Here is a 13,695-nt window from a genome sequence, read left to right as displayed (position 1 = left end):
TCTAACCAAAAATAATTTCTATATCAGTTAGAACTTTAAAATTTCTTATTGCGCTAAAATATGTATTAATATAAACATAGCAATAATTTCATTAGTGTTTTATTAATCCTTTAATTAAAATTCTAATGCTAATTAAATAATAAACAATAATATTTAATTAGCAATAATATATAATTAGCAATAAGAGTTTTGATTGTCTTTTTTGTTTTGCTTAGATTTGTTATAAAAGTGTTGATTCACGAAGTTTTAATCGCTATTATTATGGTTGATATAAAAAGTTAAATATGTATAAAAATTATATTTTAAATAATAGCTTAACTTAAAAAAATATACGAATTCTATTTTAAATATATGTTTGATAGAAATATAAAAAGGTGAAGGACTCCATAACAAGTTTTCATGAAACTATTTATTTTTTATTATAAACATGATCTTTATGACTTGCCAGGTTTTCCCAATGCGTCATAATGTCTATTATACATACAATAATTATACAACTAAACAGTATATATTGTATAAAATACAATGTATAAGAAACAGTATGACACCAAAATAAATGAGCAAGAGGAGCGTTCTCAAACGCTGACGTCTTGGCCGCAACGGGTAAGAATAAGAGACGCGATCGCGACTCTCTAGGACACTGCCAAAAGTCACCGAGCATTGATGGGTTGTCGTCACCGCCCCTTAGCAACTATAAAAAAAGCTTTACCTAGTAGATGCTACGCCGAGAATGCAATGAATTGTATCCCAAAGCTCCTAGTAAAATAGTACTTGAATATAGGTTACGTAATAAAATTGAAATTATAGAGAAAAGTCTTTACTTTCTGATATCTGACTCAAATTTTAGCTTAGTTTTGCTGGTTTATAGCCCTATATAGTCCAGCAGTCTAATATGATGTCTGTAGAGTTTTGTAATGTAATGACGTTAGTGCTTACTTCAATTATATAATAATTCTCACCGATATGAACGTAATTTTAAAAATATCGTGATGAGGCAATAAAAAAAATGCAAGGTGATCATGTAATTGTCGTATTAACATTCCTTAGAATGAATAAAAAATATTTCGCTCTTTAAACTTTTAAGTTTTATTCAAACATGTATTTCCTTAAATATTACACAATTGAATCAAGTTGATGTATAAAATATTGTATTAATTTATATACAAATAATTATTAGTTAAAATTAAAATTTACTTGCGTGATCTGTCGATGAACTATCCAATTATTAAAAAAGTAAATGCAAATATTATTTCATTGTTTACCAACAGATGTCTCGATTCATATTTATTTTATTTAAAGGTTTTAATATCAGCTAAATTTATTAATAATTAATTTAAATAATTTAAATATCACAACGCAAAATAACATACTTTATATGCGAATACCTTAATTATAAATATATAAATTATGTTAAATATCACAGTGCGTCATTAGCTTGTTGTGTCTTTTTGGCTTCTATCTGTTTGTCTCTCCGCTCCAACAAATACATTCCCCTATGGAAAAAATGTATTTTTATTTAATAATTAAAATAAATTTTAAATAAAATAAATATTTTATATATATACTGACATAAATGTTATTACGGAAGGTACCATCAGCATAGCGCCCACTAAAAAGAAGGCTCCAGGCATAGAATTAATTGTGTTAATATAAACTTGGCTGTACATAGGTGTGTATATCATGGGCACTATTGCTTCGCATACTCCGAATAGTGAATGTATTTTTCCTATAAATAAAATACAATAAATTAGTTCATATATTCATACGGAAATATCGAAAGCTATGTAATACAGGTTTTTGTCTTTGTATTAAAATAATAATGAATAATGATTTAATGCATTTTTATAATTGACTTCATCTTTGATAAAATTTAAAAAAAAAATCCCTATATTAGAATTTTTAATATTAAAAGAATAAAACGTTACAAAAAAATTGCTTGGTATAGGTATATTTTTTAAGTATTCTTTTCAAAATACTCAGAAATATTTTTAACGTGCATTTTTATGATATATGTATTTGTGAATTAAACCTATATCAAATTGAGTTAAAATTTCTGTATTAAAACTATAAAGATTAAATCAAAAAAATTGTACAATAATCGCTAGAAAAAATGTTTGTTTTTTACAGAATATGAAAAAAGTTTTTAAAGTAAAATTTTAGCGTTTTAGTCTTAAATGATATATTTTAAAATAAAAAAAGTCGCGATAAAAAATAAAGTTGTATAAAGTTTGGACTGTGTTTTTTACAAAATAGACAAAAATTGTGCTCTATAGTTAACGTTTTCTATAAAAATGTTTTATTTGAAGTAGAAATTAGGTCTCTGTATTGTAATTAAAAATATTAAGTTGGTAAAACTATTTTTTTAGCAAATTATTATTAATATTTATTTTTAAATGCATCGTAATGATTACCATTTAGTATAATTATAAATTATTTTAAGTTAATTTAAGGTCTATTTTATATAATTATAAATATTAAAACAAAAAATGTCGCTAGAAAAATTTGTCTAGAATATTTTTTTAAAATATTGTCTTAAAAATATCTAAAAATGTGTTTAACTGTCATTTTTTAAATTCGATGTATTAAACACTAAAACAAATTACACAAGTCTATATTATACATTTTTTAAATCGCTTGAAAAATATCTTGCTATAATTTTTAAATATTTTTTTACAAAATATATCATATTTATTTTTAGATGTGTAATGATTACCGTTTACTACAGTTATAAATTATTAAAAGGTAATTTGAGGTATATTTTATATAGTTATAAATATCAAAAGAAAAAAGTTTTTTATAAACTATTGTTTTAAAAATACCTAAGAATGTTTTTAACCGGTATTTTTTAAATTTGATGTATTGTTTAAATTAAAATGATTGCTGATTTAATTTAAAAACTACATCAAATTTATACAAATCTCTATATTCTAAATTTCTAAAATCGCTTGAAAAAAAATATTGGTATAATTTTTAACTATTTTTAAAAAAAAATACTTAATAATGTTTCTTGTGCATTTTTATCATTTATAAATTTACCTTATTCAAACTTATTTTTTTACAATTTAAATAAACATGTACTAAATTTTAAAACAAAGAATATAATATTAAATTAATAAAGATTAGCCTAAAATATAACATATATAATAAATTAATTAGTAATTAAAGTGAGTTTTATATCAGCGAATTTAATTGCAGCTAATTCTTACAGAAAAGAGAGCCTTTCCAGAAGTACATCTTATACATATTATATATTAAGCTCTCGGTAACCGATTGACTGTAATATCTGAAACTTAGCAATTGTCTATTATAATTAATTAATATATCAAACTTTAATTAAACATTATATTTCTTTTTACTATACATGTATGTATATAGTTTTTAAAATCAATAAACTTGACTGAAATCTTACAATAATTAAACCAGACCTTAAATTGAATACAAGAAATCAGATTACGATTTTGTATGAAAATTGGGCTATTTTATTACATTTTGATGTCAAGAAAAGGTACCAAATTGTTGTTTAGTGTTATTATCGACATCCATTTTAAAGGGCGTTTGGAAAACATCCAACAATATTTTTTTTGGGCAAACCAGTTACAGTTTATGGTCAATATGGAAAGTGACCTTACTAAGCATATGTGTTTTTTTGGCAATTCGTGCAGAACAAAAACGATGAATATTTTGACCAATATACCAAAAAAGGTTACCAGAGAATATTTATAATTTTGAGCGAACTGCAAAATCATTTTTTATATAGGTTGGGAATGAATCAATACCAGTTTCGTTAGACTCCACAAGCTTCGAAGCGATGGACCGCATCACTATGATTCCAGTTCCGCTTAGTATGTCAAAGACAGGTGCCAGATAAAACCACGTGACTGTTGGTGCAAAAGCGTATATGAAACTGGCAGAAATTTTACTCAGGCCAGATATGACTCCTATCAGCGAATCGTCCATTTTCAGATAGCGACTGAAGAATGAAACTGCCAGTATAATACCTGAAACATATGTGTACTTGTTTTAATATTTTATAATATATGCTATATTATAAAGTAATATTTTAAGGGGTGCTTTTACCTAATAGATTTATGACGACAGAATACGCCATAAATATACTGTAGTCCACTTCCGTAAAGTTGAATTTATAACGTGTAAACAAATAGACGACAGCTGTTTCCCCTGAAAAATTGAGTAAACGGTTGAGAAAGTTTGTTTGTTTGAAATTGTTAAAAATACGCAAAATCGATTTTAACGCGTGAGAATGATAATGTTGTATTTTGTAAGATCAGTTAGATATGCAATACGTACATACGTACAAAGATTTGCTATCAGTATAAAATAAAACAAGTTTGTTATTTCACTAGCAAGAAACACATATTTGAGAGTTAAGTAAATTAACAAATCAAATATTTTCCAATATTAAAATATATATTTTTAAAATCAAATAAAAAAGGTAAAAATGATTTGCATTTAATAAAATTCACAAAATATTAGTTTTAAATCATCTGCTTTAGGAATATATAAAAAATATACAGATTTCCTTTAAAATTCAATTTAATTTTACTATCATTTGTATTAGTGATTATGGTATGTTGTACAAATCTTAGAGTTCTAAATTATATATACAGATTTTAGAATGAAATTTTTGGATTGCATGTAATCAAAAAATCTGTTTGTTAATAAATGTTTGATTTTGTTATTTTAATTAACATATTTCTAGTATTTAAGTTTAAAATATACTATAAAAAAATACATAAAAATATTTATATAATATTAACTACGTGAAACGCGTATCTATAAAAAATGATAAAACTGACTAAAAATATATGCAGCAATAGATTAACTACAATAAAAATAACATTGTCAATAGAAGCTTTTGCCAACTTTTCTTCTACCTAAATATAAATAATTGTTATAAAAAAATATTTCTATAACTCACTGTACATTGATGTTTATAGTAGCTATAAATAAAAATATTTTTTTTTAAGAAAAGTTTTTTTATCTGAATACATCATAGACATTTTTATTACTTTCTGCTCTATGAATAAGAGTAATAATAAGTAATTCACTATATATATTATCCAATATGTTATGCTAAGGACGTATTAGATATATAACTTTACTGTTTGTTTTAAAACTGTATTTAACATACTATTATATAAAATCAAAACATTAAAAAATAATACAATACTAATAGCAAAAAATACAATATTTTGTAAAAAAATAAATTTTGTAAATAGAATTTTTTTGAGCATGTTTATTTTGATTCAAGGTATGAGATAACATTATTAAATCATTTTCACCCAAAAGTGGATTTTTGGAGTTGAATGTACATTATATTATAATAAAAATTTTGGCTAAGCAAAAGTCAAATTAGCTAAGCATTATTAATAATAAAATCAATGATATTGGGATAAATAAATATTGAATTAAAATAAGGGTGTTAATAATTTTCCTTAACTAAGGTTAATTTATTTTTTGTAATAAAATATATTGTAGTTTTATAATTTTGTAGTAGTTAAAACATTGATTCAAATGTAGGGTTAAACTATTTTTATATTAATTAGTTAGTTGAATATTTATTATATTGGATAAATCTAAAAGTATCATAGTGATTTTTTAAATACAACAAAGATACGGAAATAGCTATGTATATGTATTTAAACAGATGAGAGGTCATGCGCTTTAAATGCGTATAACAAATAGTAGTTATGACATCATCGTGATTATTTATTTCCGTACATACCTTCTTTAATTCATCCAATATACGAAACAAGTTATTTTGGCTTGTCTTATGTAAAAAACTCTTACCGTAAGTCGGTCCAGTCAATGTAACGAAAACCAGCATCAGCAACATAACCCTCAATCTCCTGCTTCCATCTCTCGTTTTGAAAGCGACCATCAATGTGTCCTTAACATGTTTTGGGTTGAAGAAATCCATCAAAAAGTTCTTATTGCCTTCCTTTTTATCCGTCACGATTACTTTATCTTCGATTCCAAATATCGCATACAAGAACCCCATCAGATAAAAACCAATTGATATCGTGAATATGCCATAGAACCCAAGTACTTTGGTCAGAATACCACTGAGAGCTGTACCGATAGGAACACCTAAACTAACGAACACGTTGACTATTCCGGTCCTGTAAGTTCTATCCTCTATAGACGTATTATCTGATATGTAGCTGAAAACAGACATAAACATGGTGGTCCAGCTTCCAGTTAGAGCTGGTGGAAGCGCTTCTACAACCCCAGCAACTTCCATAGGCCATTGTAAGAAATAAATGGTGCAAAATATCAGCCCAACGCTTGTGATAAGTTCTCCAAATAGTGGCAACATCATGCAAGGTCTCCTTCTTCCAGTTCTATCGCTCCATGCCCCTATAAATATCACTAGAAACGCTGGGATAGAGGTCTGCAAAGGAGACTTCCAAGAGCTCATATTTGCCACTAAACTTTGAACCTCAATCATCTCCAACGTGTGATTTTCAGCTTCTTGATTTATTAGCTTGTCGCATATTTCTTCTCCATAACCTTTATTTACCCTGCAAGCTTTTTCCAGATTCATGTTTTGAACAGCCAATGCAGCAAGAACACTCGGCATCACATAACAGGCCAATAAAGGTTCAACTGTTATGTAACTTTTTATATGTTTCAACTTTTCCAATAATTTCATGTCACTCCATTTCGATTCATATTTTTCTTCTTTAGATCCATCACATTCACCTTCCTGTCGATAATAAACTAGCATTAGCACAATATATTAACATTAGAATAAATGATATCAATGAGTACTTTAACCGGTTTCATAGTGAACCTGACAAAGAGAATGGCAGTCGTGAACTAAATGAGAACCTTTTCATATGAATACATATATAGCAAAATTCTCAGGATTACTGGCAAGTGAACGCAAGCGAAAAAACATAAACATTGAGCAAAAAATCTTAACAAACCGGATGAATGTGATTTAAGAGCAACGCTTTCGTTTATGTAATATGTAGATAGTTTTAATTTTAAGTCGATTTATTAATAAATTAAGTATAAGTCGCATGTGGCAACTATGGTGAAAAATATGTTGAAATACATATTAGAACACAGTGTAATTTAAAGCATATAGTTCATTGACAAATTTAGTTCAATTCCTTCATAAGAAATCAACCATAATACAACCGTTCAGTTAACGAATTTATAAATTGCATCAAACGTATTACTTAACATTTATATCGAAAGATTGTCTTAAAATATAAACGGACACACAGACGGAAGTTAATATCCAATTTTTTTGATAAATCGTGGCAGCCCTGTAATTATTATTTATTTTATCCTTGTTCACAAATAAAAAATCTCCACTATTGAAACAACGAACTTATGAGATTTACCTGGATGTTGTGTTGAATACAAAAAGAGAGGAAAATAATAATTTTATACCCAAATCACGTTCGAAGATGCCATTACGATTGTCAATATAAATATATTATATATCACGAATGTATATAAATCGCAATTAAATATTTTCGCGTAATAATTATTCGATGGAATCGTAAAATTTATCGTTGTTATGATCACGGATTAAAAAAATCAAATGTCATTTTTGAATGACGATAGTGACAGTGGTTGCGATTTAGCAACAACATTCTTAATTGAGTGTGAAAGTAGCACAAATTTATTAAAATGTGCGAAAATATTTTTTGTACTAATCAAATTAAATTTAATTTTTACAAATTATGTTATTTGGTCAAATAAATTAATATTTTAGCGGATATTTATATTTTTTTTTATTAATATAAATTAAATTTTAGTAAAAATATTTGATCTCTAAGGAGTTTGAGTTACCGAATTTAGCAATCAATGAAGCGGTTTTTAGCAATGAAATACAGATATTAAAAACGACCATAGAATTGTCGTAAATATTAAATTAAGATATAAAGCGAACAATAACTTTGGCTTTGGCCAAAGTAAGATTTCCATAAGACTAAAAGCTTGCCGTCAACAATAGATAAATATATCATGTGGGACACCCGGTAGTGCACAATAACCACAAACGTTCAAAATACAGCATACAACTCAACCCTAATAATAGTAAAAGCACATGCCAGATACAATTATTTTGCCACTGTCGTTTGGATTTCGTGGTTTATTCCGTTGCCTTGGCCATCATATAAAGGCACTCTTTAAAATGGTGTGTACCTCTTTACAAGTTTGACCGAAATATTTTAGCAAGTAGTTTTAACCGTAATTTTGAAAAATTTATCATTTTTAATTACTCATTTGAGTTCTAAAAAGGGATCAAAGCCAATAACTTAAAGACAACTGCCCAAGAAGAGAAGCCCGACACAAACCGTTGGTTTCAGAAATAAATAAAACTCGAAGGTTAGAGTAGATATCTGAAGATTGGGCGAAAGTCATTAGATCTTGAAATATTTAATAAACTACAAAAAAAATATTAATTAAAAACTGATGAAACATTTTAATAAATAGCTAAGAATTTACATTAAGTTTTATATTTAAATTTTAATAAATATTATATGTATGTATTAAATAACTGTAAGCTAAAATTTATAAATTATATATGTATGTACGTAAAATAAATTAAAAATATTTATATTGCCACTTTAATTAAAATTGTAATAATTTATACAAACATAAAGTGTACAAGTTTCAGTTTGAGAATAGTCTTTTGTTTGAGATTTTTTTATGAGCGCAGTTAACGATGTGCAGATTAAAATATTTTAATTCAAAGAAAAAAACTAAACACGTGCTTGTATTATTCTATATACAGTGATGTCATAATTATAAACATAGCTTTCTTAAAGGCGCGGCTGATTATTATTATTTTTTAATTTATTTATTTATTAAAATCTAGTCGTAGCACGACGAACGCCGGTACACAAATTTGTGTTTTATTTTTTTAATGTATCTATATTAAAATAACAAAATTTTAGTTGCTAGCAATAGTTCGAGATATTTTAAGACCAGAATAGTCAATTCAAATTCAATAATGTGCTGAAATAATAATCCAGAGAGCATGGGATCGATTCTTGCACCAGATATGAATTTTTATTTTGAAATATGCATTGCACCAACTGCAAAGTGACATATATTGATTATAAGCTTTATTAATAGCTTTCAATTATTAAAATGGATGCCACCGATACTCAAACATGGTTTTCAGCCTTGTAGGTATTGCTTGTGCACTGATTTATTTACTCTGATCATAAATGTCATGTTACAACTAAACATAATATATCGAAACATAAACACTTATATAAGTGAGCAAGCATATATACAATTATAGGAGTTTAAAAAAATGAAAAGCGGTCTGTTATAGCAATTATCATTCGTCAATTATTGATATTATTATTTATGATCCCTGAAGATAACCATAATAGTAAATTAGGATAAAACAAAAGCTATACAGAAACATTTTTTTCGTCAGGGGCGTGCCAAAGAGATTAATTCCTGCAGATTAATTCGTAAAAAAGCAGTTAAATATTTTTTTTAAATTAAAACAAAATGTTAAAGTAAATTATATATTAAAGATAAAGTAAGTATTCTTACGGTGTACCACAGTAGTGAAAATTAAGACCCACTATTGTTAATAATATACATATATTAGTTTTATAAAAAGTAATGTATGTTTGCAGAAAGAAAATTAAATTATTGTATTGGCAATAGTGGCAAAGAAAAAGTTGTGAAAAATCTAACAGAAAAATCATAAATAAATAACTTTTTAATCAAAGATTTATTTAATGGATAGTGATTCTTTATTATGATTATAAAATTTATATAATATAGCTATCTTTTTGTAAGAATAATGGCTGGAATTTTATTCGCGCGATTATATTTTTGAATAGGTAATATTTCCTGCAGTTAAATAATTTGTAGTGACACTTTCCGATGGCTTTGGAAGCAAAAAAATAAAGAATGTATTGAAAATATAGAACACTAGACGTGTGTTACACAAAAAAATTCGTCCTCATCTCCCGCTTTTAACCGATAGGCGTTGCGAAACGAAGAATTTAATTTAAAATAAAGAGTGACCGGATTATTGTGCAAATGAAAATTGCGCATACGAAAATTCCACACAGTAAAAATTCTGAATATAGGTGATTGTTTAATTGTCAAATATATTTAATTTTTAATTCCAACTATTTAATATTTTTATTTATTTTAAGGAAAAAAATGTGTTATTATAGGGAATGTAAATTACTAATATAATTGTAAAATATGTTTAAATTAAAACCATGTTAACTTCTGTTATACATATATACACTGTAAAAGCATTTAAATATACGTATATGTATGTGTATATTAATTATCTGAATTTATATGAGCAGGATTTTTGTTTGAAATTTTCACTGTGCGCAATTTTCCTTTCTGATTTTTTTTGCGTAATAATCACCAAACAAAAAATAGGTATGATTATGAATTAAAAATATATGTTTAATTATGATGTATAAATAATTTTATTATAGAAATATTAAGTAGTTAAAAAGATAAAATAATAATATTAAGAAATTTATTCTTAGAAAAATATTATCTAGGATGAAAAATATTTTAAATGTTAATACAAAAAACAGCTTCGAAAGTAATAAATTGTCTCGTTTCATTGATGGTGTAAAAATATATGTGCCTAATCAGATAAAATGATGCTTTAAAAAAGACAAAATAGAGAGTAGTTTTCAATAAAAAAAATAGATTATTTGTAATGATGAGAATAGACAGATGATCAAGAAGCACTAAAATAATGGTTTTTGTATTTTTATATCAGTGATAAAATAATACAGGACGAGAATATTTTTATGAGTGATAAATAAAAAAATAGCGTTTACATTTATTTAATACTTGAAAGGCCGAAAAGTTAAAGGTAGATAGCTACAACTAGGTTTAAGGTGGTGTGAATTTACATAATAATATTTTTATAATAATCTGTAGAAATTAAAAATTTCTGGTTTTACAAATGCAATAAAAATATATCATCGTGCATTAAGATCTTAATGATAATATTTTATACTTTTACACATTTTACACATTTATATGTATATAATAAAACCTGTCACTAGATATCAAATTTAAGTTTAACGAAAAATATCTTATTGGTTATTTATATTAAAAACACAGATAATATTTTTTTATATTGTAAAAATTATAGGATCAAAAAAATTTTTACATAATAAATTACAGACTTAAAGATTATTTAGTCCACAGAATATTTTTTAATTGGGGTACTAAAACTTAGAAAATAAATAAATTTAATTACTGAAGCTTAAATGTGCTATAAATATATATGTTACTTTATGTTTTTTTCCCAAGAAGATTATTTAATTTGTAGTATAAAATTGTTGTTTTATTTTAGAAAAAGTGCAGTAAAAAATTTGATGTCTCGTATAAATATTTTAATAGAATTTTTAACAAGAAATAGTTAATTAACCCATTAATATATATAAATATGGCAACCCTCGTTTTAATAATCAGATAATTAGTTGCCTTATAGATAGTTATTTACTATAAAAAAAGACGGAATATATATCCGCGTTCATTACACAATGTGTGGGAACACAAATAAAAGTATCCATTCATAAAGATGATAGATTTTCTTATGAATGCAAAGGAGTCTTAAACATTTTTTTCTATAAGTTTATTTATTTAAATACTTGTTAATATATACACCAATATTTTATTAAGCACTTTTTAAATAAATGTAAAATCACAAGTATTTTAATGGCCTATAACCACACCGTTTTCCGAAATATTTCACTGTTTTATAATAATTTAATTTTGAAGGTGAACTTCTAACAACATAACGTAGTATCCTCGATGCGTACCTCCAAGAAGTGCTGCGTTACTTGACACTCGTCTGACTTCATCTTGCCGTGTTAGAAGACAAAGTATAAATGAATCCTAACCGATCATTCCACTTCAATATAAACACTAAATAGTAGTTCAAAATCGGGTGAAAAAAAGCCACCGGGGCATCCTCTTAAAACCCAACACATGACGCACAGCGTGACGACCTAAACCTGTTAATGAATCAAATCATCGTCGATAACTAGTTACACACTTTCTCACACATGCGGGTCAATGATTGCAAATTTGCAGATTTATTATAAATTATAAACAACATATATACAAATATAAACAGTTCACTACACCTTCTGTTATTATGATGTAATAATGGAATCAAAGATTCGCGATCTTCTTAGAAATTAGTTCCGAGAAATACCTCAATGAATTAAATGAAATCTAGACAATATAGACGATTTTCTGTCGGTTGTGAAGGTCGTGTGGTGTAAAATACTGGGAAAATGCCTCAAAGGTCATTGTTGCACATGAATTTACGTGATTTCAGTTATTTAAAGAACAATTGTGTTTCATTAAATACTTTATCAGAAACTGAATATATAAATAATAATTCACGTAAATTCCCAGTCTCATGACAGGATTTATTAAGACCAGATTAAGGAAAATTTGTATATTTTTTATGCTAAGTTTTTGTTACACTTTAGGGTTTAATTGGCGGATTGATTCATAGCAGGATGTCAATCTGTTGCTTTATTTAAATTATGTAAGCTCGTGCTATTTATAATAAATGGTCATATAAATATATATTGATTACTTTTAACTGTAAATTAAAATTATTTACTTACCAAACTATGGTGCTTAAGGATTATGGTCCTTGAGACAATATTACTCTCTCTCTCTCTCCTGGTTCTGAGTTTTATTCTTTCAAATGCTTGTTTTTAGAAGAGTAGTGTCTGACGCGTCACATTCAAAAGGAGTGTAAAGTCAAGCTGAAAATAAAATACATTTCACTTTTTTTTATAATGCTGTTTTTACCTGGTCATAAGTCGAAGATGTTCATGTCCTCAAAAAGGGGCATGAACCTCCTTCGACCCAATTTGCTATAAAAACTTGTTCACCTTTCGCCAAAACTGGTAGATAAATATTTATTATTTTATCATCACGACTTGACAGGTTTTCCCAATGCGTCACGATGGCATTTATGCAAAATAGTTGAAACATTTCACACACATACATACTCTAGGTTATGTACTCTTATATAAATGCGCACAACATGTTAAAACACTCTTGTATAATATATAGTTCGTGTAAGAGAAGCGCGCTGAGGTCCTGTGCACAATGGTCAAGAGATAGGGACGCAATCGCGCCTTTCTGAGGCAATTTATACCCCTCATCTAAAATTTGTTAATTATCGATACGTCTTGAAAAGTGCTTTATAGAGCATAATATATTTGTATTCCAACTCTCCTAGCAAGTAGCACTGAGTATATACATATACAATTCGTACTTTTTGTGAATATATCTCAGATTTTTAATATTACTTAGCTTTGAAAATAAAGTCTTAAGAGGACGCTATGAACTAGCATATAAACTTTGACAATGGCATACTAAATCTTAATATGAAATCCTCCAACCACGTCTATGGTGAAAACACTTATAAAACATGCCTTAACTATAATAGGATTCCAATGGCAAGGGTATCTGGAAAATGTAATAACTTTTAGAAATATTGAAAGATAGTCAGTTGAAGTTTAGGAAAATTTATCGCAAGCAGTTCACCGCCAGCAATTGATTAGAAGCAATAAAAAGATATTTTTTATTTAACTTTCTGCCTTGAGCTACGATTAGTATATTTTTGGAATTTTTTGAACAATGAAGGAATAGAACGGAAAT

General features: G+C 26.6%; 1 protein-coding gene across 2 annotated transcripts; it reads right to left on the bottom strand.

Annotated features, from left to right (window-relative positions):
- Nucleotides 1-1,067: 1,067 nt before the first annotated feature.
- On the bottom strand, nucleotides 1,068-11,939 carry LOC148231158 (putative peptidoglycan muropeptide transporter SLC46). 2 transcript variants are annotated; one of them, XM_088194366.1, is made up of 6 exons: nucleotides 11,826-11,939; nucleotides 5,812-6,730; nucleotides 4,078-4,179; nucleotides 3,777-3,998; nucleotides 1,570-1,726; nucleotides 1,068-1,493 (listed from the first exon to the last, which is right to left on the bottom strand). In XM_088194366.1, exons 1-6 carry the CDS (start codon nucleotides 11,865-11,867, stop codon nucleotides 1,418-1,420), a joined length of 1,518 nt encoding a protein of 505 aa, XP_088050492.1. In that variant the 5' UTR covers nucleotides 11,868-11,939; the 3' UTR covers nucleotides 1,068-1,417. The 2 variants fall into 2 exon arrangements, with proteins under 2 accessions (XP_088050492.1, XP_088050493.1); XM_088194367.1 differs by lacking the exon at nucleotides 11,826-11,939 and adding an exon at nucleotides 6,796-6,826 and having other exon boundaries at nucleotides 1,270-1,493.
- Nucleotides 11,940-13,695: the final 1,756 nt, after the last annotated feature.

This window comes from Plectrocnemia conspersa, unplaced genomic scaffold (genome assembly GCF_051122295.1).
Source record: "Plectrocnemia conspersa isolate PC_06_02 unplaced genomic scaffold, ASM5112229v1 ptg000010l, whole genome shotgun sequence".
Classification (NCBI taxonomy): Eukaryota; Metazoa; Arthropoda; class Insecta; order Trichoptera; family Polycentropodidae; genus Plectrocnemia; species Plectrocnemia conspersa.
Note: the sequence above shows the minus strand (reverse complement) of the source record. Positions and strands in the feature narration are given on the sequence as shown.